Raw genomic sequence first — 3,674 nt, forward strand, 5'->3', positions numbered from 1 at the left:
ATGGAATTTAAATTGAAAGGATATTGTTTTTGTTCGGACGATATTTTTGTTGATAAAACTGTGTTCGAGTATTGTATAGATTGGATGAACGATTGTATTCCGTTGTTTTAAAAATATTTCTTTTTATATATAAATCTTTTTTATTCTTTTTAAGGTATTTCATTCTTTCTTCAAATAGTAATCAAAGTTTTTGTGAAATTTTATATATTTTATGTATAATAATGATTTATTGTTCTATCTTCCTTAATTTTTTTAATATTCTATTTTTTAAAATGATTTATTTGCAAAATATTTAAGATAAAATTCAATTTTTATAGAGAAAGTTATTTAATTATTTGCATAATTATAAAAATATATTCTGTATATAAAAAAATCAATAAAAATTAATGTCAAATAAATTTTAACATTATCATACATCTAAATAAAAAAATTTTTTTGACGATTCAATATAATGAAGATTTCAATAAATCCTATTTTTTTCAGATTTCTTAAAATCCAAGAACAATAAAAAAATAATTGTAGATATAAATGATTCAGATTAGTGTAAAAAATATGTTTCTTGATAAAAATTTAAATTATGGTCATTGTTGTAATAATAGTATAATGAAAAAATTAAGATTTTAAAGAAAAGAATTTTAAATCATTATAGGAATATCATATCAAATTGTCAAATTGGATTTTTACAATTTGAAAATAAAAAATTTACTTATAATTTACTTATAAATAATCTTATATATAAAAATTACAAATTAGATAAAATTGTAAATTTTGAATTGTTATTTTATTTTTGTGACGTATAAAATATTTGGAGAAAGAGATAATTTTAGAAAATAACTAAGTGAAACAAATATGAAAGCTGATGTGCAAAAAATATTGGAAATTTCTTTATTATATTATAATATAATTTAATCTTCTACTAGATGGAGCAATGCATTTAGTACAAAATTGAATTTATTTATAATTTAATAAATAAGCTTCTAGTAACATCTTCACTATCAATTTTTAGAATCACCCTTAATATTTTTTATTTACTTCATCCAAATATCCTGTATAAATATTTTTTATATAAATATATATATTTATAAACACATTGATAGAAAATCATAGTAAATCACATATAAAAAATTTTGAAAGATAATATTTAAAAAAATAACAATTTTTTTTATATATTTTTATATTTTTCAATTTTACTGTATTGATTTTAAAATTTAAAAAAAATTTAAAATTTATATTTTCAATCTTCCAATTATACGAATATAATAATACTCAATAAAAAAACAACATTTATCAAAAACATTTGCATACTTTTAATCTTATATATATAAAAATGAAAAATTTAAAATACATAATTTTGTTAAATTTGGCTTCTACTATCAAACATTGTAAAGAACATTGTAAAAATTTTTTAAAAATATAATTCAAAATTATGAAATACTAGTTAAAATTAGTTTTTTTTAGTTTTTTTAGGTTCCAACCCTCTTATATAATACTCAAATAACTCATAAATTCCCTTTCTTTCTCCATATAAGATAAGGAAAATTAAAAAAATTTAATATTTATTAACTTTATTCATAGAATTATTCATAGATTAGAAGCATTGTTTTTGAGTTAATTAGCAAAAGGATCGTTTCTATACATATTACACGGTAAAATAATTACGCGTCTTATGTGTCATATATGTGATATTAATTTCTTTTCTCTAATATTGCGTTTTAATTTTCTTTAAGATTGCATGATAAGAAACACTTGTATATATTATAAACAACGAAAAATTATATCATAAAAATATATTGTTTTTGATTATTTTAAAATTATTTTCTTTTTTGATTAACAAAAATTATTCCACCATTAAATCATGAATTTTGAGCGTGAATAATGACTTTTTCTTTAATGATAGAGAAAAACTAAAAATAATAGCAACTCAAAAATCAATTTAAACGATTTACGAGAAGAAATTCACTCGCATAGATATAAAAGTAAAAGCGTAAAATTAAAAATAAGATTCTACAAATTTATTTATCTAACAAGTTCTTATTTCCGGATTATTATTTTTTTTTTTCTTTCACGCATCATGAAAGTACCATGTTTCTCAACACAGCGTTGCACGCATGCAAAAGCAATTTTTCTACGAGAGAAAGAGTATTACCTGTTCGTAGTTCCTGATAAAGTCCCGTAATTCTCGCTCCTTGTCCTCGAGGGTGCCATAGAGTGCTTTCATTTGATTAAGAAGATCGAACTTTTCAGCCTTGAGCCTCTTGCGATCGGCCTTAAGTGCCTGGAGGGCTTCTTTGGCGTGTTGCAGTTCCATTTCAAGAGCAACAAATCGTGCCTCGTCCTCGAGTGCCGCATCCTCGGAGCCAACCTCGCCGCGTGCCGCTCCGCTGAATAGCAATCTTCTCAATCTGGCTACCTCAGCTACCAAACGTTCGTTCTCGAGCCGTAGTCGCCTCGTGCTGGCCAATTCCACCGAACCGGTGCTACCTCCTCCGCCATGAATGTTTGATAATCTCGATGCTACCAGTGGATCACCGATTCCTGAATGAAATATCAATATTTATAATTATTTTTAATCGTGTGAATTTTGATTTAAAAAATGCGAGAGTTTGTGAAAGTTTTGTTTGGGTTTAATCGATGATAAATCGTCGATTCGTAAAGAAAATATCTTATTGTATATTTTCGAGAAAATGAAGGAGGAATAAATGTTTATAGGCGATGTAACGCAGTTTGTAAAAGTTTTTTTTTAATTTACATTTTGCAAAATTTGAAAAACTTTTCCCATGACTTCAAGATGCTTAAAAAAAAAAAAGATTCTCAATAAAACAAACAAAAATTGCTCTCAAAGAAACGTGAAACATTCGCAAGTTGAGAGGAATCAGCCGAGGGGCAGGCCAAGATTCAAAGAAAACAAATTCTCAATAAAAGAAGCAAGAAAGCTTCTTACTCCTCAAAGAACTCTCAACTCGTTTCCCATTTCGTACCGTTTAAAACAGTTAAAAAAAATCACATACACAAAAAAAAAACAAAACAAAACCAAAGAATTCATCATCGAGCATCCTCCACACCTTAAACGTGTATTCAAACAACTTTTGAATAATAAATCACAATACTTAACGAGGATTCATATCGTATATCAATAACACACCAAGAGAATCCAACGGAATCTTGAAAAAGCCCTCTCCCATCCCTTCTCGCTCCCTTGATCTCCTTGGCCGTAACTCATTCGTTTCCACCATTGGAAAAAGAAACGCGGAGCGTTTATCTCAAGTTCAGCTCCGTTTAATTCCGTCGGAATGGTCGGAAACGTGGCGCACCCGTTCGTTGGAACAATCAACGAAGGCAGCAAGGGCGAAGGGGTTGAAAGGGAAGGGTTTCCATAATTAAATGCAGGGTTACCCACCCAGGGAATTAGCCGGCGACGAGGGTCTGCTGCCCGGGGCTGGTCCAGGTGGTTCATTGTCCTCCTCGGCCCTCGCATCGCCGTCCACGAGATCCTTGTCGATGTCCTTCTCATGGTCGTTCATCTCCTTGGTGGATCGCAGCGAGTCGCGATTCGTCGATATCCGAAGCCTCTCGACGCTGGATCGATCGGTGGCGCCGCGATGAAAGAACGTCCTGTTGCTGGATCCTCGGTCGGGGCTCGCGCTTCCGGAACGAGAGTCCACGCTTCCGCCGGA

At 29.6% G+C, this 3,674-nt stretch overlaps 1 protein-coding gene across 1 annotated transcript in view; it reads right to left on the minus strand.

The window, feature by feature from the left end:
- Nucleotides 1-3,668, minus strand: part of LOC102676718 (kazrin) — a 34,307-nt gene extending 30,639 nt beyond the window's left edge. Inside the window, exons 1-2 of the mRNA XM_031508525.1 lie at nucleotides 3,398-3,668; nucleotides 2,147-2,535 (exon numbers count right to left, since the gene is read on the minus strand). Of these exons, the coding sequence (XP_031364385.1) occupies nucleotides 2,147-2,535; nucleotides 3,398-3,521 (513 nt within the window). The 5' untranslated portion in view covers nucleotides 3,522-3,668. The remainder of the gene's footprint in view (nucleotides 1-2,146; nucleotides 2,536-3,397) is intronic.
- Between the last annotated feature and the right edge of the window lie 6 nt (nucleotides 3,669-3,674).

Source organism: Apis dorsata, unplaced genomic scaffold (genome assembly GCF_000469605.1).
Source record: "Apis dorsata unplaced genomic scaffold, Apis dorsata 1.3 scaffold_88, whole genome shotgun sequence".
In the NCBI taxonomy this organism is placed as follows: Eukaryota; Metazoa; Arthropoda; class Insecta; order Hymenoptera; family Apidae; genus Apis; species Apis dorsata.